Source organism: Schistocerca gregaria, chromosome X (genome assembly GCF_023897955.1).
Source record: "Schistocerca gregaria isolate iqSchGreg1 chromosome X, iqSchGreg1.2, whole genome shotgun sequence".
NCBI classification, from domain to species: Eukaryota; Metazoa; Arthropoda; class Insecta; order Orthoptera; family Acrididae; genus Schistocerca; species Schistocerca gregaria.
In genome coordinates this window covers 489,369,286-489,396,129 of record NC_064931.1, presented here as the reverse complement: position 1 = coordinate 489,396,129, position 26,844 = coordinate 489,369,286, and the positions used below count along the sequence as shown (strand labels likewise).

At 42.1% G+C, this 26,844-nt stretch overlaps 1 protein-coding gene across 1 annotated transcript in view; it reads left to right on the top strand.

Annotated features, from left to right (window-relative positions):
* The window catches only part of LOC126298155 (lisH domain-containing protein ARMC9-like), a 232,051-nt gene that overhangs the window by 120,315 nt on the left and 84,892 nt on the right, over positions 1-26,844 (top strand). The window contains exons 11-14 of the mRNA XM_049989465.1: positions 5,788-6,010; positions 7,521-7,628; positions 15,482-15,592; positions 25,699-25,819. Of these exons, the coding sequence (XP_049845422.1) occupies positions 5,788-6,010; positions 7,521-7,628; positions 15,482-15,592; positions 25,699-25,819 (563 nt within the window). The remainder of the gene's footprint in view (positions 1-5,787; positions 6,011-7,520; positions 7,629-15,481; positions 15,593-25,698; positions 25,820-26,844) is intronic.

The following is a 26,844-nucleotide window of genomic DNA, read 5'->3' as shown; positions in this document are numbered from 1 at the left end:
GCGGGCAAGAGTTCCATGTCTGAGGACAAATGGACACGGGAAGCGATCGGCGGCGCGTGACCCAGGGAGGCGTCCGGCGGTTGCAGTGACACGTCCACTACGGGCATCGCCGGCGGGAGAACAGGTGGCGGCGGCGGCGGTGCGTCGCCATGGGGCAAAATGGAAGGCAGCGACGGTAACACCTGGGGCTGAGGCGAGCCAGTAAATGGGTCCCCGGGGTGCTGACCGGATGGCACCATCGCTGAAAGCAGACGGCGAGCGGCAGATCCCGTGCGACGACAGAGGCGCAGCTGATTGAGATGCCGACGCACCTCACCAGAGGCCCCCAAAACCAGATACATAGTGTGTCCGAGGCAGCGAAGAATTCGCCCTTTGAGCCAACGCTGTGAACCTCCATAGTGGCGATAGTAGACAACGTCACCTGGAGCAAAAGCAGGTGTCTGCCGCTACACAGGAACCTGATGCGGCGGATGTAGCAAAGACATCAAGGTTCGATGATGACGACCGTGGAGCAACTCAGCTGGCGAGCGACCATCTCTGGGCTGAGAGCGATACGAAGACAAAAAGAGCAATAACGCGTCCTCCCGATAATGCGACTCTTTCAACTTCAACATCTGTGACTTGAAAGTCCTGAGCAATCGTTCAGTGGCACCGTTTGACTGTGGCGAAAACGGCGCGGATGTCAGATGTTGAATACCATTGGCCTTGCAGAATGACTGAAATTCTGCGGACATGAATTGTGGGCCATTGTCGGAAACAATATTCTGTGGAAGACCTTCAATGCAAAAGATAGCGGATAACTCTTGGATGGTGGCAGATGACGTCGTGGAAGACATCCGGACAACAAAAGGAAAATTACTGAATGAATCTACCACAACCAACAAGCGAGCATTCCAGAAGGGACCAGCAAAATCAATGTGTAAGCGTTGCCAAGGGGAAGTGGCATTTGGCCATTTGAAGAATTTCCGTGGTGGTGCTGATTGTTGTTCGGCACACACCATGCAAGAAGAGCACATATTCGTAATCGCGGCATCAATTCCGAACCAAGTACAGTGCTGACGAGCAAGTTGTTTCGTTCTCACTATACCCCAATGTCCTTGGTGGAGAAGCTGTAAGACAGAGGACTGTAACGAACATGGTACCACGAGACTGGACTGATCATTATCAGAACGCAACAACAAAACACCACGTCGTACAAATGTCTCTCCTTGTGAACAAAAAATTGGAGAACCAACAGGTCCCCGATCCGTGACTGTGACAAGGGCCATTGCGTAGCAACAAAATGCAGAACGGGAGCAAGGACAGGGTCGGCAGCTGTGGCTGTAGCTACACGACGAAAATCAATCGGAAACGATTCGACCACGTCATCGGTTTCCGCATCAATGAACATGCAAGCAAGTTCGGAGGAATCAAATGCCCTATCCTCAGCAACAGGCAAGCAGGACAATGCATCGGCGTTTCCGTGCTTAGCAGTGGACCGATACAAGCTATCGTAGTGGTACTGCGAGAGGAAAATAGACCAGCGAATGAATTTCTGCGCTGTACGTGGAGGTACAGGCATGGTCGGATGAAAAAGCGATGTCAAAGGTTTGTGGTCTGTGATTATGGTAAAGTGACGACCATACAAGAAATCATGAAACTTTGTAACACCAAATACGAGAGCCAATGCTTCTTTCTCGATCTGTGAATAATTTCTTTGCGCAGGCGAGAGCAATTTGGGCCCAAAGGCAATAGGGCGATCGTGCGATCCATCTTTGTGCGCAAGCACAGCACCGATCCCGAAATCCGATGCACCCACCATCAACAAAAGGGGCTTCTGGGGATCGAATGGCATAAGGCAAGTATTGGAAAGCAACGCCGATTTCAACTGGCGGAAGGCGCATTCGCATTCCATTGTCCAGATGAACGGAACACCTTTATGGCGTAAGCGATGAAGCGGAGCTGAAATGGAAAAGGCATGGGGAACATATTTGTTATAGTAATTTATTTTTCCCAGCACACTCTGTAGCTGCTTCAAATTCTGCGGCGAAGGCAAGTCTTGTATGGCACGAAGGTGTGTGGGACTGGGATGTATGCCTTGGGCATTGAGTACATGTCCCAAGTATGGCAAGTCCTGAGCAAAAAACACACATTTGTCCTGCTGCAAGCGAAGACCATTTTGCCGCAAGACCTGAAATAATGTTCTGAGATTGGCCAAATGTTCTTCTGCGTCTTTCCAGAGATCACAATATCGTCCAGATAATTTGCTGCAGTATGGACCAACGCACAAACAGTTTGCAGATATTGCTGAATCAATGCAGGGGCGGATGCACACCCGAATGGCAGTTGTTTGAATTGATACAACCCAAGATGCGTGTTAACCCCCAAAACGCGTTGGGATTCTCTGTCCACCGGTATGTGCAAGTACGCATCTGCGAGGTCCAACTTTGAAAAATATTTACCCGGGCACAGTTTGTCAAAAAGATCTTTCGGGCGGGGTAAAGGAAAAGTCGCTATCACTAGTTGTGGATTCACTGTTGCATTTGAAGTCCACACAAATTCTCAATTTTCTGGAAGGTTTTGGCAAAATTACTAAGGGTGATGCCCAGAGAGAAGGCTGCACACGTTCAATTACACCTTGTGATTCCAAATCATGTAATGTTTTTGCGACCTCATCACACAATGCGTGGGGAACATTGCGCATTCTGAAAAATTTCGGTTGCACATTTACTTTCAGTTCCAAATGTGCTTTATTGTTCTTAGCGCAACCGAGGCCCGGTGCGAAAATGTCTGCAAATTCTTCACATAGACGAGAAACACTGTCTGAAGGCACCGTCTGGTTCACTGATAGGACCTGATTTACTATAGACAAGTTAAACAACTGAAATAAATCGAAACCAAACAAGTTCACTGCAGAAGAAGAACGAGGGACGTAAAATGACACAAGTTTTGTTTGTCCTTTGAATGTTGCAAGAAGGCTGCACTGTCCTCAGGGATATCTTGACCGGAATAGCTAGTTAATTTAACATTTGCGACACGCAGCGGATGTGTGCCCAGCAGTTTGTAAGTGTCTTGATTGATCAGTGAAACTGCAGCTCCGGTATCGAGCTGGAATGGTATCACTTTGCCGTTAATTTCCAAGTCTACGAAAAGTTTATTGTCCTGCTGACGACAAGAGCGACTGTCTCGTGCAACGTGAACTGGTACTGGTACATAATCACTTGCGACTTGACGGGAGTTCCGGCGATGTCGATGCACACTATTTTGGGGATGAACACAGTCACTGTTAGAGAGAGTGGCATTGGTCAGACTGGAATGAACTACATGAATTTCCATGGGCGAAGTTTCGCTAGCCTGAGTATCCTTGGTTCGATTCCGATTCCGGCGCGAAGCAAAGGGCCTGGAACGGTTTTGAGCTTCCGATCTGAGCTTTTTCTGGCAAACACTCTGAACATGTCTTTTTTATTGCAATAAAAGCAAATAGCTTGGCGTGACGGGCAATTCTCACACGAATGTTTAGTAGCACACCGAGGGCATGATTTCATCACTGCATTTGCATGCTGATGCGGCACACGTGGATGAGAGCCTGGCGGCAGCGGCGTGGCCGGGTGCGAGGGCTGTTTACTGCTCCATGCAGTTCGCCCGGCAGGCCGGTTAACCTGGCACACTGCTGGCAAAGTTTCAAATGATTCCTGAGCAAAGTCAAGTGTGTCCTGCCAATCCAATATGTCCATCACTTGTTGAAGGGAGGGATTTACTAGTTTCAAAATCTGTTCCCTTGTACGAACATCAGAAACGTTCTGTGCAATTGCATTACGTACCATAGTATCTGAATAAGGGAGTCCACATTGACACTCAAAAGCACAATCCCTAGTAAGGCCCTGCAAGGTTGCAATCCACTTCCGATTAGTCTGACCTGCCGTACGTGTTGTATGAAAGACGGTATACCTTTTCGCAACTACATTGACTGATTCTTTGAAATATGCATCTAATGCAGACAAAATTTCTTCGTAGGACAGAGTTGCTACGTCGAGTCGGGGAAATAATTTGACTATCACACGGTATGTGGTCACCCCTACTGAAGAACGGAGAAAAGGCTGCCTCTCGTTACCTTGAATTCTTTAGGCGGCGAGATGGAATCCAAATTGGCGAGACCACTCCGTCCAGCTTTCCAGTGCAGCATCAAAAGGTCGAAAAGTGGGTGCAACAGCGTGTTGTGTCTGCTTTAGCGGTGAAGCGGCTGCTGCCGCATCGTTTTGCATTGCACGTTGACCCTGGACGAGCTGTCCAAGGACATCCAGTAAGGCCTGCGTCTGCTGATTCTGTAAGAGATAAAATTCGGACAGTACATCTGGAGATTGTGGCGAAGCCATTACACAAGTAAATCAGGGCAATTTAGATAAGAACACTTTTACTCTCGTCGCCAATGTTGTGGTTGGCAGGAGAGCCAACACTGTGTTACTAAAGGAGGCCGAAATGCACGCGTTTTAGCTCACGCAGGCTTGCGTGAGGCCTGGAACATTACAAGGGAATTAGAATTGAGAAAAACGGACGTAGGTGGTGGAATACTTAACTTTAATCCATTAATGACGAACGTCGCTCTTGACGGTACATGATTTACAACATCAATAGAAACTGATCATGGCGCCTTGCTAGGTCGTAGCAAATAACGTAGCTGAAGGCTATGCTAACTATCGTCTCGTCAAATGAGAGAGTATTTAGTCAGTGAACCATTGCTAGCAACGTCGGCTGTACAACTGGGGTGAGTGCTAGGAAGTCTCTGTAGACCTGCCATGTGGCGGCGCTCGGTCTGCAATCATTGATAGTAGTGACACGCGGATCCGAAGTATACTACCAGACCGCGGCTGATTTAAAGGCTACCACCTAGCAAGTGTGGTGTCTGGCGATGACACCACATAGACATCTGCAGGAACAGTTCCAGGTAACAAGCCAGTGGAACATCAAAAAATTCAACATGGCTAGTTATCACCAAGATCTCAGGACGCCACCATTGCAGGTACTACTTTCACCATCTGGTGATGTTGCAATTGATGACAGGAGGCACAGCCAGTGCGGGATTATCTCCCTCCACAACTCACATGCCTGGAAATAGTATATCTCTGCCTCTGCAATATTTAGGCGAGTACACGGTCTCTGAGAAGTCAGTTAGTATTGGGAATACACGCTGTGTGATTACTCAGACTGCTCCACGGTCCCTCAATCTGTACACACTCCTAACATGCACCAGTGCCAAACGTTTACATCCATGTGGACCCGACATGCAGACCTAGGCTTCTTGCTACTCCTCACTACTCCTCAACATGCACCTTTCATAGAGTTATTTGATAGTGTTCTCTCTTCCTGTAACTTACATCAGAGCTATTCCATAATCTGTAGTGTTATCTCATCTTGTAATTACATCCAGAATGAACAAGTTATTATTTACAGTCTACTCGACTGCTGTTATTCCTGTGTACACCTTGACCACTCATAGACACAGATACTGCAGTTATTTTGATATTCATTCAATTAGTATAATAATGCAATCAGTTTGATAGAGAAAGCACTAGAACTCACTATACTTAAATTTTGTTAGCCGTACCTGCTTGCCTCATATCATATTCTAAAGTTATATGTTTGTTGTCCTTCACTTTATAGTATTTTCTTTCTCATCATACAAGAGCTTAGTTTGGTAGCAGATTTCCTTTTTTCTTCTTTATTATTTTAATTTTTTTAAAATTGGAGTATTGATAGTGGAGTAGTGAGTACACAGAAATAATGAAAGCATTTGATGTTCTGTTTTTGTAGACGAGAACAAAGAATATTCATGATTGATGGGGGTCTAGTGGAGTGGCTGGTGCAAAGACTGGAAGCAACTCAGCATACACAAATGCGATCCTATGCTCTTGAGTATACCATGGCGCTGTTCATGAATCTGTGCCTTCACCGACAAGCCAGAGAGCGTTGTGTGCCCTTTGCAAGGCCATTGGTTGAAATACTTGCATCCTATCTTGGCAATAGCTTGCTTAAGGTATAGTAATGTAAGAATCATTATGTATTTATAACAGATCGTGTGCTGTTGACCACACTGAACAATTCCATTTACGATTAAAGTATTTAATAATAGTAAAATGATATCCAGTCATCATATTGTTATTACTTTTTCAGTGTCCAGTGTGTTTCTGAGCTAATTCTCCATTCACATACTTGTTTTTATGGCATGTATGCTTTAGTAGTGCCACTAAAAACTGGAATGTATTCTTTGAGAATGTTTTCTACCTGTGAAACACATTGGGCATAATAAATGTTGTTGCAAATACTATTAGGTTGTTGGTAGTTATGACATGCCCACACAAACTAAAATGGTGAATAATAATAAAAGTTTGATATTTTATTGTGAATATCAATAGATAAGAATACAACAGTAGTCTGCAAAATATTGAAAGAGAAATATAATTTAAGCTTGTGAGATATTTGATACAACTTAAGAAGCAATAGTTTAAATGAATGGATTTTGTCGCACTGTTGAACTACCCAGTGCTGACTACTGTATCAGTTAGTGCTGACTGAATGTGACAACTTAATTTTTTACCAGACCATGGTTTGAAGCAGGACCTAGGTCTGTTTCACTCTAGTGCACAGTTTCAAATTTCCACAGTCCACACAGCATTGCTCTGCATGGACACAGAGAATGCATTTTGAGTACCTGTCAGTGGTTTCATGACTTGCATTTGTGTATGTCATTGACCACCTATAACCTTAACATGAGCAACAACAGTGACACAGTCAAGGCAATGGCTTCAAATACCTGTGCATTACATTGAAATGGTTCGGTAGTTCTTTTTTTTTTTTTTTTTTTTTTTTTTTTTTTTTTTTTTTTTTTTTTTTTTTTTTGGTGGCAACACTTTTGTGATTCATAACCACAGTCAAATAAATTGCCTTGGACTTTTGTTTCTGCCCCCACTAATCATATTAAAATGACATGACAATTGTAACTCTGCAGAAACAATACTTTGGTTTGCTAAGTTGAAGAAAACAACTGGCATAAAATAGTCATTGTTTTGAAATTTTTGATTTCCATATAATTGTTTTTGTGACTGTGGTTAGTTTTTTCCAATATTTTTAAAATTAAAATATGTGGCAACTTTTAATAACTTTTAATTAGAATTACTCACCTAACTCTGAACAAAATTTTAGTCTGTTGCTTATTTAGAACAGAGCATCCCTATTTTGAAGTATGTAGTGTTTTCCATGTCTTTTATTGGATATGCAAAATAAAATTAATTACGTTATTTGACACTTAGTTTTTCATCTATTTTGCTGCCCAGTTAATATGTAAATTGAAACCTTTTTGACTGCAAAACGTGCTTATTTCTTAGATTTATTGTTGTTGGTCATCTCTTTCTGTAGTTACTTGTATGTACCTCACTTCTTTCTGTTAGTGTGCTGTAGAAGAGTTACATGATTAACTCTTGATAGGATATTTATATGCTGTGATACAATATGTTGCACATGTTATAATGACATCCTTTAACTGATAGCCTACACCCTACGTGACTGGGACACTATACAGTTTACTGGCAAACCATCAGATTAACCAAGAAGCGAAGAGAAGTGGACTTTGTGACATTTTGGAGCGTTTACAGAAGGTACTGTTGCACTGTTATTTCCAAACTTTCATTTGACATACAAATTTAACCTTAGGAAAAAAAGTAAAATTATGCCCCAAACAAATAAAAACCCAAATATGTTGCTTTGATTTTTGTCAGAGGTTAATTTGTGGCTGTCTAGTATAATAACTAACTAACTCTGTCTGAACAGGCCTTGGAAGGCCCAATGATACCGACCAGCTGCCATGTCATCCTCAGCCCACAGGTGTAACTGGATGCGGATATGGTGGGGCATGTGGTCAGCACACCGCTCTCCCCACCATATGTCAGTTTATGAGACCGGAGCCTCTACTTCTCATTCAAGTAGCTCCTCAGTTTGCCTCGTAAGGGCTGAGTGCACCCCGCTTGCTAACAGCACTCAGCAGACCGGATGGTCACTCATCCAAGTGCTAGCCCAGCCCGACAGTACTTAACGCTGGTGCTCTGACAGGAACTGGTGTCACCACTGCAGCAAGGCTGTTGGTTGTCTAGTACACACACCAAAAAAAGTTTTGCATCACCTTTGTTCTGAGAGTTCCAGAACTTGCACAGAAAATCCGAATAGAGATCAACATAAACATCATTTCCGCCCTTTTTATTGCTCATGAGAAGCACACATTTCACATTGTACCACCATACAGCGAGACCTTCAGAGGTGAAGGTCCAGATTGCTGTACACACTGGTACCTCTAATACCCAGTAGCACATCCTCTTGCATTGATGAATGCCTGATTCGTGATAGCATACTATCCACAAGTTCATCAAGGCAATGTTGGTCCAGATTGCCCCACTCCTCAACAGCGGTTCAGCATAGATCCCTCAGAGAGGTTGGGGGGGGGGGGGGGGGGTGTCACATCCCCCATAAACAGCCCTTTTCAATTTATCCCAGGCATGTTCAATAGGTTTCATGTCTGGAGAACATTCTGGCCACTCTAATTGAACGATGTCATTATCCTGAAGGAAATCATTCACAAGATGTGCACGATGGGAGTGTGGATTGTCATCCATGAAGAAGAATGCCTCACCAATATGCTGCTGATATGGTTGCACTATCAGTTTGAGGATGGAACTGTGGGACTGACCATCTAGGTATGTTTGAACTACAGACAACACGAGCTGTGTACCTCCTTCCTGGTGGAATGACTGGAACTGATCGGCTGTCGGACCCCTTCTGTCTAATAGGTGCTTTCATGCATGATTGTTTAAATCTTTGGTTGGGTTTAAGTGACATCTCTGAACAGTCAAAGGGACTGTGTCTGTGATACAATACTCACAGTCAACATCTATCTTTAGGAGTTCTGGGACCGGTGTGATGCAAAACTTTTTTGGATGTGTGTGTAATACTGATTAAAATCTGCACAATATTTATCAGAACGTAATGTAATTTTTTTTTTTACCAAGATGATGATCTGCTAAATTGCTGTGTTGCACAATTCTGGCAGATTATATTACATGAGATACTGTAGATCTATTTTCTATAGATTGCCTCATATGTAAGCATTGCTCTGATTATTGTTTGAATTAATCTGGGACCAACTAGTTTGAAATATAATATTCCCAATAATTTTATAGCTAAAATCTTGAAAGTGATCAGTGATTAGTTTAGTTAATCAGTCATGACTTTTCATATCTTGATCACAATATTTATTTTAATGTCTTGATCACAATATTTATTTTAATGTCTTGATCAAAATATTTACGATGATGAAGACATTATAATCAATTTGTGCCTGAGAGCATTTTCATCTGATTGAGTTATGATTTATTGTCAATACATTCAAGTTACAAGAGATGCATGCAATCTTTGTAATCTGATTGAAGAGAAGTTTGTAAATAATTAATCAAAGTAATTGATCCCTCTCCATTTGTTTTATAGTAACACATGAAATTCTAGTCTGTATGTAATAAGCTTATCGAGTATCTCAATGCAGAACTGAGCAAAACATGTTACCTTCTTTGCTCATTAAAATCATGCTGTAGTGAGAAAACAGTAATGAATGCATATCTTGTCTACTTTCATTCTCATCTTAGATGTGGGGTCACCTTCTGGGGAAACTCGAAAACAGCTAATAGCACTTTTAAAATACAAAAAATGGCCATTACAATCTTTTTTGGCTTTTGAAAGCCTAGAGACTCTTGTCAACCTCTGTTTAAGAAATATGGTATTCCTCCATTACCATGTGTATACATAATGGAAACCCTTTTATGCTTTAAAATAAATATAATAGGTAAAGACTGCAGACTGCAAAAAAAACTTTGATTTACATGATCACTTTACCAGACAAAACAGTAACTTTGTTGTGACTCATCGATCTTTCAAAGTGCCGCCGTGCAGTTACGTGCGTCCTCTACATGCGGCGCTGTCTGCCAGCCATGCAGCAGCAGTGCCACCTAAGCGGCCAGCCAGCCAGCGGCCGCTAGACTTTGACTCAGTCATGATTTGACTGTTAAAGTGTACACATGTCTTACTCTGTTTACTTGATCTGTGACTTTCATGTATTGCGTCTTCCTTGAAATATATTTGTTCAACTTGAAGTTATAACAATTGGCAACGAGGATGGGATTTTTCTTTTCCATTGTTGACCCACGTTTCCGTGGCTGCTTTAGAGCAACTATTGCAAGGTCTCATAGAACAGCAAACGCTTCTCACAAATGCAATTCGTGATTTCGTCGCGCCATCAAATGCGGGGCGTCTCTCGTCGTTGTCTTTACCTCCTTTTCCTCCTTACGACGAGACGATGAAAGACTGTTCTGATTACGAAAAACGTCTACGACAGCACTTTCTTGACATTTCATGTCTCGGACGAACAAACATGTAAGTCTCTGTCCCTTTTATTGATTTCACCTCAAATGTATCGGTTGTTGTCACAATTGGATCCTTTGAAAGATCCTGCGTCTTTGTTCTTTGCTGAAATGTGCTCACTTCTGTCCGTCTATTTTCAAAAGCAAACACATGTGGTAGCCTCTCGTGTTGCCTTTTATCGTTGTCAAAAACAACGAAATCAATCCTATCGCACTTGGGCTGCTGAACTTCACGGCTTCAGTAGAAAGTGTCAATTTGTTACTAAAGTTCACAAAGAATCCTATGCCGATTCCATGGTATGGGATGCTATTATCCAATCGGCGCCTGACAAAGAAGTTAGGGAATGTGCCCTTCAGTTGGCAAATCTGACTCTAGATGAAGTCCTATCTGTTGCTCAGTCTTTTGAAATTTCTTGCACCACTGGAGCTCAAATAGAGGCATGGGGCGCCATTGGGGAAATACAACCTCTGTGCGATGTTGACGAAGCGTGTGGCATGTCCCCGCCGACTGACGTGGCCGCAGTACACTCTCAAGTGCAGCCTCGGCCTAACTGTAAACAAACCTCTAAGAAACTGCAGCAAAGCCCATGGAAACTTCCTTCATGTCCGCGGTGTTTTACGAAACATTCACAAGAAGATTGTCCACAACGTTGGGCTGTGTGTCACAAATGCAAAAAAAAAGGGTCATATGTCATCCATTTGCAAATCTGACCATATACATGATGTTCATGAACATGATGCTGATTCTGATTCTGTGTTGTCTGTCAATTGTACTTCTTCCCTTTCAGGGAAGTTATTCCTCAGGGTCCAAATACTTGGTCGAGATGTTCGCATGCAGGTGGATACTGGTTCTGCTGCCACTATCATCAGTTCTCAGACGTATCTTCAGTTGGTTTCTCCAAACCTATCACCTGTCACTAGCCAATTACGGATGTACAATAAACAGAAGATTTCTCTCTTGGGACAATTTGATGCTGAGGTATCTTACAAATCTGTCATTCACACTGTTCTCATATTTGTTGTCGACCATAGTAATGCGGAAAATCTTTTTGGTTTCGATGCCTTTCCTGTTTTTGGGTTCTCCATAGATGACTCTGTCAATATCGTCTCTGATGCTATTCCTTATGCCCAATTGGATTCCTTGTCTATGACATTTTTGTCCCTTTTCTCTCCTGGGTTAGGCTGTGCAAATGACTTTGAAGCTCATATCACACTCAAACCCACTGTTCGGCCTAAGTTTTTTTGGGCTCGGCCCATTCCTGCGGCCCTTTGAGATCAGGTCAAATGGGAGCTGGATCGTCTCACTGCTTCAGGGGTCTTGCTTCCTGTCACTTCCAGTGAGTGGTCCTCTTCTGTTGTTGTTGCTAAGCCAAATGGTGATATTCGTCTCTGTGGCGATTTTAAAGCCATTGTAAATGCTCAATGCCTTATCAACACTTACCCTACGCCTCAACCTGAAGAATTGTTCGCTAAATTTGCTGGAGGCCAGTATTTTTTCAAACTTGACCTGTCAGAAGCTTATCATCAACTTCCTCTCGACGCTGCTTCCCGGCAGTTTCTGGTCCTTAACACACCTTTTGGCCTCTACCAATACCAATGATTGTCATTCAAGGTTGCCAGTGCCCCTGCTCTCTTTCAGCGATTCTTGGAACAGTTATTGCTCACTGTCCCTGAGTGAACAAATTACCAGGACGACATTGTTGTCATTGGCTCCACCACTGACAAACATCTTCAAAATCTCTGCACACTTTTTCATGTCTTACAGACTGCCGGTCTTAAGTGTAATCTCCAGAAATCAAAATTTTTTCAGGCATCTATCACGTACTTGGGGTTTCAACTCTCTTGGGATGGTATTCGTCCACTTCAGCAAACTGTCGCTGCAATCAATGCCCTTCCTTGCCCTACATCTTTTAAGGAACTGCAGACCTTCTTGGGGAAAATAGCATACTATCACAAGTTTTTACCATCTGCTGCTTCAGTGGCTCAGCTGTTGCATCGCCTGTTGCATGAAAACGTGCCTTTTCACTGGTCCGCGTCATGCGATACGGCTTTCCTGAAATTGAAGACTATGCTGAAACAGGCCCCGTGCCTGGCTACTTATCGACCTGGCCAAAATCTTGTTCTAGCCACGGACGCCTCTCATTATGGGGTTGGTGCAGTCCTTGCGCACTGTTTTTCTGGCGGTTCTGAACAACCCATTGCTTATGCCTCCAAAACCCTCACGGATGCCCAACAAAAGTATTCTCAGATTGAAAAAGAAGCTTTGGCCCTTATTTATGCTCTTCATAAGTTTGGTGTTTTTCTCTATGGATCCAAATTTCATCTTGTTACGAATCACAAACCACTTGTTTCCTTGTTTCATCCCTCAACATCACTTCCTGACAAGGTTGCACACTGCCATCAGCGTTGGGCTCTTTACTTGTCTCGTTTCAATTATGAGATTCATTTCCGGCCAACGGCTCAACATGCGAATGCTGATGCACTGTCTTGCCCTCCCATGGGTCCTGATCTGGAATTCGATAGGAATGAACTTTTGTGTTTCCACCTGGATGTTGCCGAGCAGAGAGTTGTGGACGGGTTCCCCATCACCGGGGACCGGCTGGTGGCTGCTACAGGTTCTGACCCTACCCTTTCCCGGGTTTTACACTGTATTCAGAAGGGTTGGCCAGATCGTCTGCCCGCCAAGACTTCTGATCCATTGCGGAACTACTACACTTTGCATTACCACCTCACCGCTAGGGATGGTGTTATCCTCCTTTCCAGCGAAAATGCTTAGCCGCGTGTTGTGGTACCTGCGTCTTTGTGTGTTTCGGTCTTGTGCCTCCTTCACCAAGGGTGCTGGGGTGTCTCTCGCAGAAAATCTCTGGTTTGCCGTCATGTGTACTGGCCCAGCATCGACTCTGAAATCGCACACATGGTCGCTGCCTGCGGCCCTTGTGCGTCACAGGCTGTCGCCGCAAGTCATCTTTGTCACCGTGGCCTTCACCTGAGAAGCCCTGGGAGCATATTCATGCTGACTTCGCAGGACCTTTTTTAGATACTTATTGACTTCTCGTTATTGACGCCTACTCTAACTTTCCTTTCATTGTCCATTGCACATCGCCTACAACCGCGGCAACCACCAATGCTCTAGCTCGCATTTTCTTTTTGGAAGGCCTTCCCTCTGCTCTTGTTACTGATAATGGTCTGCAATTTGCTTCTTTCGATTTTGCAGATTTTTGTGCCTGTCACGGCGTCATGCATGTCACGGCCCCTCCGTTCCATCCACAGTCAAATGGTGAGGCTGAACGACTGGTCCGTACATTTAAAGCTCAGATGAGGAAACTCCTGACTTCTTCTGCTGCTGATGATGCGCTTCTCCAATTTCTGGCTTCTTACCGTTTTACCCCCATGGGTGACCACAGCCTGGCTGAGCTCTTACATGGCTGACAGTCCCTCACACTACTTCATCTTTTGCGGCCTTCCATCTCATGGCCGTGGGTGCCTTCGCTTGGCTGGTTCACTGCCGACGACCTTGTATGGGTACGGGGATATGGCAGGCAGCCAAAATGGAGTCCTGGCCACATATTACGACACCGTGGCCAATGCCTGTATGAAATCCAGACAGACATGGGTGTTGCAGTGCATCATTTGGACCAGCTTCGGCCTCATGTGCCAGCAACGCCTCTTCCGGATGCCGCTACACCACCTTCAGCTCTACCTGATGCTCGGGATGCTGGAATCTCTCATTACTCACAACGCAGTCCTCTCACCATCATATCAGTGCCAGCACGAGAACTGACGCCACCAGGAGACATGCCCATTCAGGAACCAGATCACCATCATCTGTCGGAGCAAGTCTACTCGCCTCTTTCTCCTATGGATGCAGACACATTGCCCATGTCTCCTGTTATAATAACCGGTCTTGCTGCAATGGGCAGATTGGTGCACAGGGCCCCAGCAGATTTGACCCCCACGTCTCCAGTCATCTCGACCCATTACCATTGGGGACACTTCCGTCCATACGGGAAGCCTCCTCCTCGAGACTTTACAGCCAGTCAAACAACACCTATGGACGTTAGCAATCTACAGGCCTCCTCCATCAAGACCTGTGCAAAAACTTCAAAGGGGGGAAAAGTGTTGTAACTCGCCGATCTTTCAAAGTGCCACCACGCAGTTACACGAGTCCTCTACATGCAACGCTGTCTGCCAGCCATGCAGCAGCAGCACCACCACCTAAGCGGCCAGCCAGCCAGCCAGCCAGCAGCCGCTAGACTTGGACTCAGTTATGATTTGACTGTTAATGTGTACACACATCTTACTCTGTTTACTTGATCTGTGATTTTCATGTATTGCGTCTTCATGTATTGCGTATGATTTGACTGTTAATGTGTACACACATCTTACTCTGTTTACTTGATCTGTGATTTTCATGTATTGCATCTTCCTTGAAATATATTTGTTCAACTTGAAGTTATAACAAACATATAACTCAAATCAGCACACCTCTTTGCCAAGAAGGTACTTTTCACATGGGAGTTAAGTTTTATAACAAACTTCCTGAAAGCATAAAAGCTATTACTGAGGTCAGTACCTTTGGGAAATCTCTAAAGTCATATTTACAGTATCACTGATTTTACACCATTGAAGAATATTTAAATTTATGAAGTGTGTTATATAAATAATTATGTACAAAGTGTTTTTTGGCAACCTTAAATACCTATGCCTAGAAATGCCTTTCATCTGTATATTTATAACTTGACTTATCCAATGTCTTATGCATAAGCTGCTTTGTAGACAACAGGACCAATAAATACAACAACAACAACAACAACAAGAATATAGTTTTTTGTTGCATATTTGTAAGAAATTTTAGCCATCTGGGAAAACCAGTTCCAAGTGCTTAGTCATACTCCTTTTGAAGTAAGGAACATTTTCTCTGGTTCTTATTTCAAAATAAACATATAAAATTTTGCTGTTGATCATTTTTTCTTTTGAAACCGCAAACATTACTCTGTTCCTTTAGCAAATAAAATTTTAGCACTTCAATTTATTTACTCATTTATTTGTAGCAAAGCACAGGAGAAGTGCAACATCAGTTGGAATGCCTTCTCAAACGTCACAAGGACCTTCTGCCTGACCAGTATACATCTAGTGAAGAGGAGATCACCGATGATGACACAGTAATGCATCTCTTATGCTTTTTATTTGAAACAACATATGGCTATTAATTCACAGATGTCAATTAATGTTGTGTATTTCAAGACTGTACTGATTTTTATTTATCTATCAAGAGAATTATGTGTTTTCTAAACTCAAAAAGGGCTGGTAGAAGGATAGAGTTACAGATAAGTGCAAAACATAATGAGGAGAGTAAATGGCAAACTAGGAAAGACCATTGCTTTTATCTTGACTGTGATTATGCCTGTGATGACTGAAAAAGTTAAAGCAAGGTTACTACACTTTGAGATTTGGCCATATATTTCAAACTCAAGTTCCAAAAGTTTGATCTCATAACTTTGGGATATAATGACCAATAACTTTTGGGAATTGTGGAATGGCTGCTTATGATCTTAGTATTGCATATATGTCCCATGGTAAGTGCATCAACTGCTCATAATCATCCCCTTGTGCTTTTGAGATATGCTTTGCTTCAACTCTGAAAATTCTTATGGTCAAAGTGACTGCCACGACAAAGACCCATTATTAAAGACACTGATTGCAATTGCAGATATATCTCCAAAAGGAATCCAACCAATGAATCTGCTGCCATACATAAGATGATCCAGCAATGGTGAATGTCTATTAGAACACTCCATTAGAACACACAGTCTACAATAACTATGTCCTCAGTGACGTTAAGTGTGTCATTTCCTTGAAACACAGAGAAAGAAGACACAACAAATGTTAGTGAAAGAAAGAAACAATACTTCACCCTCCATTACAATACATCCAATGTTGATCATGTAATGGATGAAATAAGTCATAATGAGTGAACAACTCAACATTACTAACCTTCTGTTGTGAGCACTTTTTTCCCTGAGGAAAAAATCTCAGATTTAAATGGTATCCATCACACAAAGAAATGTAAACAGTTTCACAACTCATATGGAAGAATTGGAGCTCCCGAAGAGCAACTAGTTTCCAAGAGACCCTTTTTTAATTGTCTGATGCACCTACATAATTAACTATAGTCTTCAAAGACATGGCAACTCTACTGGAGGATGAAGCAAGCCGCTGGTGCTACCATAAATGGGTCAACTTGCATTTAAGTATGCACTTATTGTCTGATAAAGCCCTCAACAGACAAGTTTTCAGAGAGCTTCTCAATCAGCTCTCGCAACCATTTCTCCTGTTAGGAGATTCAAGTTCAATCACTGTGGTATGGGTTTTGGGGCAGCACCAACTCAAACTCAGAAGCTGAGTAGTATAGAGCATTTGCAGTCAAAAGACATAGGCTTTTGGAATGCAGGCAAAATAATCAATTTCAGAATAGTATCATGGTCATTCTGTCATTGGCTTCACCTTCTGCTCTCTAGTCCTAGCAGATTGTGTACAACAGTGACTTCTTCCCAGTCAGGTTGAACCTTTATGAAGGGGCCAATACCCAAAACCAGGTCACCAAATTGGATCCTGCAGCTGACTATATGTCAGGAGCAAGTCAGTGTCTAGGACTGTGTCCAACATAGAATGAATGTTATCCCTAAAACTATCATAGTGCTCATACCAAAATCTTCAGAACTCTTTAGAACAGGGTCGGCCCCAGAATGCCAAACTTCTCATGTGTGGAGTGTTCAGGCTGCATGCTAGCCCCGTCATTCTCAGAAGTATCCTGTACAATGTGAAATTTCATTTAATATTGTGGTGTGGCAGTTATTGGTTGGCACAACTGTCTTCAATTCGGCAGAATCATAGTGTCAGTGCTGTTTAACCTTCACTCTTTTTCCATGGTATGAAGGGTGTTTACAGGTCCAGTGGCTGCACAAAGAGAGGCAGTCTAGTGGTCTATCATCACAAGCCTTCAGAAATGAATGAGATGTCAGAAGAGATGGATAGATAAAGTCTGTTAGAAAAATATTTGAGCTTACTTTTTTATTTTATTATTATTATTATTATTATTATTATTATTATTATTATTATTTTTTTTTTGCAAGCACCTGATGGATTTGAATCTAGTGCACTTGCATGAGCCGACCTTGAACGTGCATGTGCATGCGTAAATTTTTTCCCACCTGTCGATAACATCTGTTGCTGCAAGCAGCAGTTTAATGAAGTAGTGTGTAATGCTCGTGTCAGTTTTTCATTGCAAGGGAAATGATGGAACAACTGCAGCAACACTAGTGCATCAGATTTTGCCAGAAACTGGCTGACAGCCAGATGTAAACCATTTGGCAGATTCAAATGGATTTCAGTGACACTCCTATGGGCATAACACAGATTAAGGAGTGGTACAACCAGTTTAAAGATGGGTACACTTCAGTGGAGAGTGAGCCACACTCTGGTTGGCCATCAGCATTCTGGTGATCAGGTCATTGCCAAAGAGAATGCTGCGGTCATGTGGGACCATTGTGTGACTGTCAGAGAAATTGCAGAATCGGTTGATATCAGCACTTTTTTGGCAAATTCCATTGTGACCGAATATTTGGCCATGAAGAGAGTGTCAGTGAAATTCATACCGAAGCTGCTGAGGTTGGAGTAAAAACAACTGTGTGTTGAAATATCACAGGACACGCTGGACTCCACAGTCAGTCACCTCACCCCGACTTCATGAAAACCATAATCTCTGGTGACAAGTCCTGAGTATAAGAGTATGACCTGGAAACCAAATATCAGTCATCGCAATGGAAGCATTCTTTGTCACCAAGACCAAAGAAGGCCCGTGAAGTGTGTAGCAATGTCAAAGTGATGATGACTGCTTTCTTTTACTCCCGTGACATAGCACACCATATGTATGTACCACAGGGTCAAAAAATCACCAGATAGTACTATGGGGATGTCCTTCATCACGAACGTGATGCTGTCTGGCGCAAGAGACTCAACTCGTGGTCAATAGCAAATTGGTGTCTCCATCATGACCCATCATGACAATGCTCCATCACATTCCTCGTTGTGGGGGGGGGGGGGGGGGGGTTAGTACGGTACTGTGTCAGTGGTCAAGTTGGCTGCAGCAGCAGGCTAAACAAGTTCAGGAAAACTCTTTATTATTCATCAAGCTACAGCAGATACAGGTGTGCACCATCACCCACAGCATCTTCATATCGGTGTAGCAGCGGTGGTTTTTATTGATGCTCATGCACATTAGTGGGAGGCAGTGCACTGACAAAGTGCTGAGTGACCCCCAGACAGCTGTAGCTAGAGCGGCTTGCAGGCTAGAGCAACTGTGCTTCACACAACTGGCAGTGGCTAGATGAATGTGTCACTGGATTCCACCAGCCGCCTAACAGCATCAAACCTTGGATGCCAAGAGTGTGGTTGATTCGACTATCCTTGTGACTTGTGTGGCCCAACACGCAGGTACAATGGACTCTGTTTTTGAACTTTTTCCTGATACCTTCACTGCATGTAGGCCACCTATTTTTGTAGTTTTCTTGTGCCAAGTTGTTTCTCTGTCTGGTGGCGACAGCATACAAAGCAAACTGATGCAATACTGTATGGAAAATTCTTTGCCAGAGTACTGCCACTCATTGACTTAATGTGTGGGCTTGTTTGCAGAGTGGCTGTGTCTTCAGCCATGTGCCTTCAGGATGGTAAGTAAATCACTGTGTCGTGAAATTCCATGATGTCATATTATTCTGTTCGCACAGCAACAGTGGAAAATGTTTCTACAGCACAACATCTGAGAGCCAGCTCTTGGGTTTTTGCACATACTGCGCAACTTCAGAGAAGTAGAAGCACAATTTTATTTTTAGAAATAACAAGGCCTTCTGTAAGTAGAAAATTCATACTGAGTTGGGTGCTTTGCATGATACCACCTGAGCACCAAATGCGATTCATTTTAGTGCACTGAAATAACTTAATTCAGCATTTAAGGAAATCCTCCTCATATTTCACAACAAAATTTGGTCTGAGGGCAAATACCCCAGTGTATGAGAGAGTCTGTTTTGATACCTTTGTTAAAACTGGAAAAGTATTGCCGTCAGCCAAGTAATTCATATAATACAGCCCTTTTTAGCTTCTTCCAAAAAGACTCTAAAGCACGTAGTTAAAAATAGTCAATCTGGTCATGGAAACAAGAAAACTTCTCATTCTGTGCACATATTCTGCAGTTTACACTTGATGAAGTCATTTTACTAAGATTACCTTACAAAGGTCTTCATACTAGCTAGTTCAATCACACCCTCATTCTTTACTATCTTAATAAGCCACACTCATTCTTTACCATCTTTGTCAGCCCTTTCGGTATGGCCATTTTTTATGGGAAGTATTAATTGTGATGCTTAACCACTTTAATTACGTATACAGTACTAGAACTTGAGAAGGATAGTCGAATCAGTTGAATTCTTAGGTCTTATAATTTTTTTGCATCATTATTTCTTGCATCAGTTGTAAGTAATATGTGAACAACTTGCTTCTAAAGAAGCCAATATAATATATTTTTACAGTGGAAATTTTGTATATCACCCCTGTTACAGAATCTATTTGAAATATATTAAAAGCTTTTAGGTCAATAATTTTCTTATTTCCCCATTCTCTTAGAGGCTAGAAACACCTTTGTAACCAGAAAAAATAGACCCTCAAAACTGTCACAGCCAAATTTGAAAAGTTGTAAATTTGCAAATTGTGACTTACTCAAAGAAGAAGAAGAAGAAAAAGAGTACTTAAATAGAAGGGTTGGAACTTAAATAGTGGCAACTATTTATTCACAACTGATACAAAAGAGTTACATGTTTGCACCTCTTATTGTCCTTCAAAGTAGTCACCAGCATTGTGCAGAACGCGGTGCCAGTGATGTGGAAGGCATAATATACCATTAGCAGAGCCTGTTCTGTTAACGATGCGAATGGAGTGGTCTAAAGTTACAGTGATTCTTGTGTACGACTGTGATGGTGTTATCCTAACACATTACATTCCTCCACGGCAGACCATCAATGAACAGTATTACTGTTCATTTTTGGAGCATCACATGAGACCAGCCGTGTGAAAGAAGCGGTGACCTTTTCTGCGCAACCCACCCATCATTTTGCACGACAATGCTCGGGCACATACAGCACAAGCTATGGCTGCTCTGTTTGATTGATGGGACTGCACCATACTCCCTGGACGTAAGTCCTTGTGACATTGATTTGATTCTGAAGATGAAGGAACCACTTCATGACATTTGCTTCAGAACTGTTCCAGAGATTCAGCAGGCAGTAGACCACTCCATTCGCACCATCAACAGAACAGGCTCTGCTAACGATATACTATGCCTTCCACATCACTGGCAATGGGTTCTACACAATGCTGGTGACTACTTTGAAGGACAGTAACAGGTGCAAACATGTAACTCTTTTCTATTGGTTGTGAATAAATAGTTGCCACTATTTAAGTTCCAACCCTCTTTTTTTTTTTCTTAATTGTTCCATTTTTGTGAATGTGGTAATCTCCTGTTTGCTAATTTGAAGGTGATAAAAGTGTACATAACAAGGTAGAATGCAGTCATGGAAACGTTGGTGTGGCTGGAGATTATGCAAAGATGAGTAGGTGAGGTAGAAAAGACAAGCAGTGGAACATTTGAGAAAGTTATAAATTGTAGATTGCACTCAAGGTGGAAGGAGAGGAAAGAATGGGGGGGTTAAAAGTGGCAGAAGTAAGAAAATGGGGTGTAAAAAATGAGAGAGGATAGCAAATAATGGATGCAATGATAATAGTAAGGATAGAATTACCATTTACTGTTTCCCTTCTGTCTCCATCTTGATATTCTGTCTGCTTTTGGTTTTATTGGCTGGTATAGCATCAAGCTGTAAGTCTTGGTTTTTTTTTTTTTTTTTTTTAATTTTACATGTGAGGTTTTCCTTGTCTTGAAATCATATTTCTATCTATTATTTGCCAGCTACACCTAACATAGCTTGATCAGACACCCATCAGTTGTCACTTTTCAGGCAATATCCTGTTTTGGAGGATTTTCAGTTTCTCAAATCTTGAATAAGGGAATGAGTTAAAAAAAGAATAGAGTAAGTTTTTTTTTATATGGAGACAGATACTTACTCTGAAATTGAGTTTGCATGTGAAAGAATAATCAAAATTAATATAAGAAATGTAATTAAGAAAGGAAAATTTATTTTGGTATAATGATAAGGTGTGGGACATAAATAGACACACAAACTAAACCAGCTCTATAGCATGAATACTTAATCACAATGTGTTTCAAAATCATTGAAACCAAACAAGCAGATAAGGTGTTGGGCAGAAATTCTTGACAGTGCCTCTAGTAACTGGAAATGAGGAGACAGACTGCAAAAAACTTCCAGTACTTGGACCATACACAAAGAGATTGACTACAGAATACAGAAAAGTCCAAACTTTACCACATACTATGCGAGACACTTTGGCAATGGTAATGTCCAAAATCAGCTTGTATGAAACTTTTTTTTTACCTCTGTAGATGTATGCCCTGGAGGCAGCAACAATTATTGTACCAGTAAAGGGTCACCTCCAGGCAACAGAAATGAACTTCCTGCAATATTGTCTTCAAAAGACAAAAGTTGATAAATTAAACAATAATACTGAGCAACAGCTAGGATTGGAAAGACACCTGCTGGAGATCCCTGAAGTAAAATAATTACAGTGGTATGGTCATATGAAGACAATGGCTTGCCACAGGATCCATTGAGTTGAACAAAATGTTCCTGCAGAAAGACCATGTGGTGGGATAAACAAATGGTCAAAAACTCAGTATTAAAGATGCCAACTTGCATAAAACATATGAACGACAACTATGGGCAGCAAAGCCATTGTGTAGAAAGTTTATCTAGAACTGCACGTGGCTTGCTGAACGGAGAAATTACGATGGTGATGGATATTGCTATATTTACTTTTCTTTGATCATTTTGTACAACCACATACAATCATTTAAATTAGCTAGAGGTTGTAAACTTGTGGATCATACAGAAGTATTAGGAGATAAAATTGAAGATGTGTATTAGGAACCTGTGTCAATGCTATGAAAATTTGATGGCCTAATAATGTTACACCTGTAAATGATATCTAGCAATGGTCTCAGGGTGTTTCCTCATCTTCAGCTGTGATTGTAGATGTTGCACTTAAGCTGCTCATTATTTATCATTCTGGGTATCTATCTTATTATTTTGATCACTTTTATTAATTTTAATTTGGATTTATACAGGGGCTGGACAAAAAATAGGAACACCACGAACACATAACATTACCACATGTAATACAGTGTAGAAAATGCGCCGACATTCAAAATAGCTTCCTCGCATCTTGGAATGGAAAAATACAGGTCCTGAGTGTTTTTCAAGGGAATTTATAACATTCTCCTGCAAAATAATGACAAGTTCAGGTAAAGGTGATGGAGGTAAATAGTGATCATACGCCTTTCTCTCCAAAGCAGACCACAAAGGCTCAATAATATTGATATCTGGTGACTGTGGTGGCCAGGGGGGTTGTGACACTTCATCCTCATGCTCACAAAACCAGTCCTGGATGGTGTGAGCTGTGTGAACAGAGGCCCTGTCATCTTGAAACACAGCATCACCATTGGGGAACCAACATTATACTATGGGATGGACTTGATCAGCCAAAATGGTCTCATAATCCTTGGCAGTAATGTGACCTTACAGAGTAACAATGGGGTCCATGGAATATCATGATATGGCTGCCCAAATCATCACTGAAACCCCACCATGTTTCACTCTTCTGATGTAATATTGGCCAGAAATTGGAAACAGTGTGATACAAGACTCATCTGACCAAATTACACTACTGGCCATTAAAATTGCTACACCAAGAAGAAATGCAGATGATAAACAGGAATTCATTGGATAAATATATTATACTAGAACTAACATGTGATTACATTTTCAAGCAATTTTGGTGCATAGATCCTGAGAAATCAGTACAGAGAACAACCACCTCTGGCCCTAATAACGGCCTTGATACGCCTGGGCATTGAGTCAAACAGAGCTTGGATGGTGTGTACAGCTACAGCTGCCTATGGTGAGAGATCTGGAGAATGTGCTAGCCAGGGCAGCAGTTGAACATTTTCTGTGTCCAGAAAGGCCCATACAGGACCTGCAACATGCGGTCGTGCATTATCCTGCTGAAATGTAGGGTTTCGCAGGGATCAAATGAAGGGTAGAGCCACAGGTCGTAACACATCTGAAATGTTACGTCCACTGTTCAAAGTGCTGTCAATGTGAACAAGAGGTGACCGAGACGTGTAACCAATGGCACCCCATACCATCATGCCGGGTGGTACGCCAGTATGGCGATGACGAATACACGCTTCCAATGTGCGTTCACCACAATGTCGCCAAACACGGATGCGACCATCATGATGCTGCAAACAGTACTTTGGATTCATCAGAAAAAAAGACGCTTTGCCATTCGTGCACCCAGATTCGTCATTGAGTACACCATCGCAGGCACTCCTGTCTGTGATGCAGCGTCACGGGTAACCACAGCCATGGTGTCTGACCTGATAGTGCATGTTGCTGCAAACATCGTCGAACTGTTCGTGCAGATGGTTGTGGTCTTGCAAACGTCCCCATCTGTTGACTCAGGGATCGAGACGTGGCTGCATGATCTGTTACAGGCATGCAGATAAGATGCCTGTCATCTCGACTGCTAGTGATATGAGGCTGTTGGCATCCTGCCCGGTGATCCGTATTACCCTCCTGAACTCACCGATTCCATATTCTGCTAACAGTCATTGGGTCTCGACCAACACAAGCAGCAATGTCGCGATACGATACACGAAATCGTGATAGGCTACAATCCGACCTTTATCAAAGTCAGAAACGTGATGGTACACATTTCTCCTCCTTACATGAGGCATCACAACAACATTACACCAGGCAATGCCGGTCAACTGTTGTTTGTGTATGAGAAATCGGTTGGAAACTTTCTTCATGTCAGCGTGTTGTAGGTGTCACCACCGGCGCCAACCTTGTGTGAATGCTCTGAAAAGCTAATCATTTGCATATCACAGTATCTTCTTCCTGTCGGTTAAATTTCATGTCTGTAGCACGTCATCTTTGTGGTGTAGCAATTTTAATGGCCAGTAGTGTACTTTCTTCCATTACTCCATAGCCCAAGGTTTATGACTTTGGCACCACATTTTCCTCTTACAGGCATTTGCATCACTTATGAGCAGTTTTGCAATTCCAGCATGCCCTGCAGTTCCCTGCTTACGGAGCTCCATTTTTATTTTTTTGCTACTGTGAGTGTGGCATCCAGTTCAGCAGTGACTTTTGCAGCTGTTTCCTCTTATTTCTTGCCACAAACCTCTTCAATAACCATCCATCATGATCACCCAACACACACTTTCATCCATGCTGTGACTCAGCAGATGGTGTTTTTCTACTTTGCACATATGTGGTACAGATCTGCAATACAGTGCCTCTCAAAACACCAAACACTTGGGCTACCTTGCGTATGGATGCACCCACCATAATAGTTCCAGGAATTTGTCCACATTCTGCTTCACTTAGCTCTAACATAATGCATTCAAAAGTGCACAGAACACTGTTCTGATAAAACTGACACTTGCTACGCACTGAGGACATTTCACAGGTGCCATTCGTAGTCAAATTTAGCAGTGTAACATGCAGGTTTGGCTAGCATCTGCATTTACATTTAAGCATGCATTTCTCATGGTGTTTCCATATTTCTGTCTAACAGTTGTATGCCTCTTAATGTTGAGTTATTATCTTTGTTGTAGAACTAGAATAATAGTTTGACAGCCTTGCATTCTCTACAATCTCAAGAACCCTTTATTACTATTGTCTTTTTGTGCACTTTATCCACACCTACAAATGCATATAAGCCCCACTGACAAATATCATTTTCTACTTTACTATGACAATACAAGGAGCCTGTGTTTGAGAGCCCAAGTCTAAAGTGATCTTACGAGTGTTTATGTCGATTTTGTTGTAAATTTGGTTGTATGAAGTAAACAGACTGTTCTCTCTTACTATTCATTCTGGAGACCAACATTAACTGCTTTGTTTTGAATGTTCTCAAAATTACAGTCTTAATGTAAATTTAAAGAAATCAGTTGTTTGAGTTTGTAAACATTTATGGTATTAGAAGTATCTTACATTTTTATTTGTTCCTTGTCTTATAGGTAGAGCTTGACTTGTTAGAAGATGAACTTGATGCAGATGATCCAGTGACAAACATTCATGGTGAACTATGTGGTGAGGCTCTTTTGTATCAACAATATCGTCAACCATTTCCTCGTCATGGTGAGTTTAACTGTTGTATGTCCTGTTGTTTCAGCAGTAATTCCTCTTTTATTAATAGTTAAATTAGAATATGTTATAACCAATAAACACACTTGTATCAGCTATACCATTCTTTTCGTTACTTACCCCTAGGTTAGGGCTGAAAAGAAGAGGAAAACATAATGACAGCTTCAGATAATTTTTGAATGTGTATTGTTAATATTTCCTCTATGTAACTGGTTGTTAGTGATCACTCTTATTATAAAACTCCAAATTTCCTTTGTCTGTCTTTCAATATTTTGTGCTCATAAACTGAAATAGTGTCAGTGATGTTGAGGAACAGCTAAAATTGTTAAAATTTATAAACACCCAGGACAGACACTATACCCAATTTACAGCTGTGTTAGCCCCTCTATTGACTATAAACTACTGTAGACACATTGAACAAAAAACCGTGCCCAGTAGCTGAAAAAAAGTGCAGGATACACCCAGCTACAAGAAGGATAGCAGAAGTTGTTGGTTGATTTGGGGGAGGGGACCAAACAGTGAGGTCATAGGTCCCATGGAATTAGGGAAGGATGGGGCTGTAAGTGAGCCGTGCCCTTTGAAAGGAATCATCCCTGCATGTGTCTGAAGCGATTTATGGAAATCACGGAAAACCTAAATCAGGACGGCCAGACGTGGGTTGGAACTGTCATCCTCCCAAATGCGAGTCCAGTGTGCTAACGACTGCGCCACATCACTCGGTGGTAGAAGAAGTGATCCACAAAACTACCACACAATATCCTTGACATTCATTTGTTATAGAATGTTATAACATATTTTGGGCTCAGACATAAGGAGGAATCCTGAACAGAATTACCTCCTCCATGCCATCCAACACGTATTTTGAAAACATCAGTCTTGTGAAACGCGACTCACTCTTATCTCACATGACATACTGGTAGTCATGGATTAAGGCAGTTAGTCAGGTAGTTGCAGTATTTCTTGATTTGCAAAGAGCATTTGAATCAAAGACACTGTCCACAGTGCCATGTAATTACTCA